Source organism: Bison bison, unplaced genomic scaffold (assembly GCF_000754665.1).
Source record: "Bison bison bison isolate TAMUID 2011002044 unplaced genomic scaffold, Bison_UMD1.0 scf7180017862063, whole genome shotgun sequence".
NCBI classification, from domain to species: Eukaryota; Metazoa; Chordata; class Mammalia; order Artiodactyla; family Bovidae; genus Bison; species Bison bison.
The window spans coordinates 34,910-36,366 of NW_011492635.1; the positions used below are offsets into that span (position 1 = coordinate 34,910).

At 38.8% G+C, this 1,457-nt stretch overlaps 1 protein-coding gene across 1 annotated transcript in view; it reads left to right on the top strand.

Annotated features, from left to right (window-relative positions):
• The window catches only part of LOC104983215 (non-POU domain-containing octamer-binding protein-like), a 9,051-nt gene that overhangs the window by 3,112 nt on the left and 4,482 nt on the right, over nucleotides 1-1,457 (top strand). The window contains 1 exon segment of the mRNA XM_010832666.1: nucleotides 1,100-1,231. Coding sequence (XP_010830968.1) covers nucleotides 1,100-1,231 — 132 coding nt within the window.

The following is a 1,457-nucleotide window of genomic DNA, read 5'->3' on the forward strand; positions in this document are numbered from 1 at the left end:
TTACTGTCCTCTACAAATACTTTTAGTAAGTTAAGAGTTTTTCCTGAAAAAATGGGAAAAGACTTTTAGTAATGATCAAGATTTATATAATTTATTTCCAAAGCCCTTATGCATGTATTATCTCACTTAAGAGTCTTCAAAACTTTGAGGGGACAGTTTTTTATCTATTTTTTTTTTTGGTATCTACTTTGAAAGAAAAATTTTAATTGCTAAAATCCACATAATATAACATTTATCATAATCATTTTTAAGTGTAGATGTCTGATTTGATTTAGGAAATGTGTTTAAGTATGTGGGGGAAACCTTTTTGGGTGTTATCTATCTCCATAAATGAGGAACATAATGTGCTAGTAAGATCACTGGATGTTACGGTTAGAACCAGTCTTCATTCCAGATCTACCACTAACTCAAAACTATATGGGCAGGTCATTTTTTCTGGGGCTCAGATTCCTCTTTAAGAATGTGGAGGGGAGGGTCCCATCAAGGTCTGTGGTTCTAAAGAGGCCTCTTGGAGGGTATAATGATTCTGATTACTCTGGTACATAGCTAGCTGAAACTAAAATAATTCTGACTTCTGTATTGTAAGGGTAGGTTTTATGCTGGTCATTGTTGTCCAGATTTAACACTTAAGAGAATAGCTTGTGATACTGATGACCATGTAAGTCATGTTAACTCTAGAATTTCCAATTGATTTATTACAAGGCCATCAGAGCAATTAGGTTAACCAAAGAATTATCTGAAACACATGAATCCGTTCTTCCAGTTCCATCCTTTTTTTTTTGTATGCTTGTTGCCAAGGGTTTTGGGTTTTGGTTTTTTTTTTTTTGAGACATTGAGGTATTGAGCTATGGTACTTTAGACTCTTGATGGCTGTGTAGGTGGTCATTGTTCAGCTATTGAGTTATTCTGACTTTGCTCTGCTTCCTAGGAAACACGAACCCTAGCGGAGATTGCCAAAGTAGAACTGGACAACATGCCACTCCGTGGAAAGCAGCTGCGTGTGCGCTTTGCCTGCCATAGTGCATCCCTTACAGTCCGAAACCTTCCTCAGTATGTGTCCAATGAACTGCTGGAGGAGGCCTTTTCTGTGTTCGGCCAGGTGGAGAGGGCTGTAGTCATTGTGGATGATCGAGGCAGGCCCTCAGGAAAAGGCATTGTTGAATTCTCAGGGAAGCCAGCTGCTCGGAAAGCTCTGGACAGATGCAGTGAAGGCTCCTTCCTGCTAACCACGTGAGTGAGGGGTCATTTTCAGAAACATACCTTAAATGCTACTTCCTTCTGTGGTCTCGGGAGTTAGCCTCTAAGAAGCATGTTCTTGTGTTCATTTAGAAGACTAGATACAATCCAGCTCTCTGGTAGGGTTTTCAGTATAATCTTAAATTAATGGAAATGGTATGAGGATTAAAAGATAGACATTTTCAGTAAGTTGTCATTTAGTCAGTGTTAAATCTCCCCTT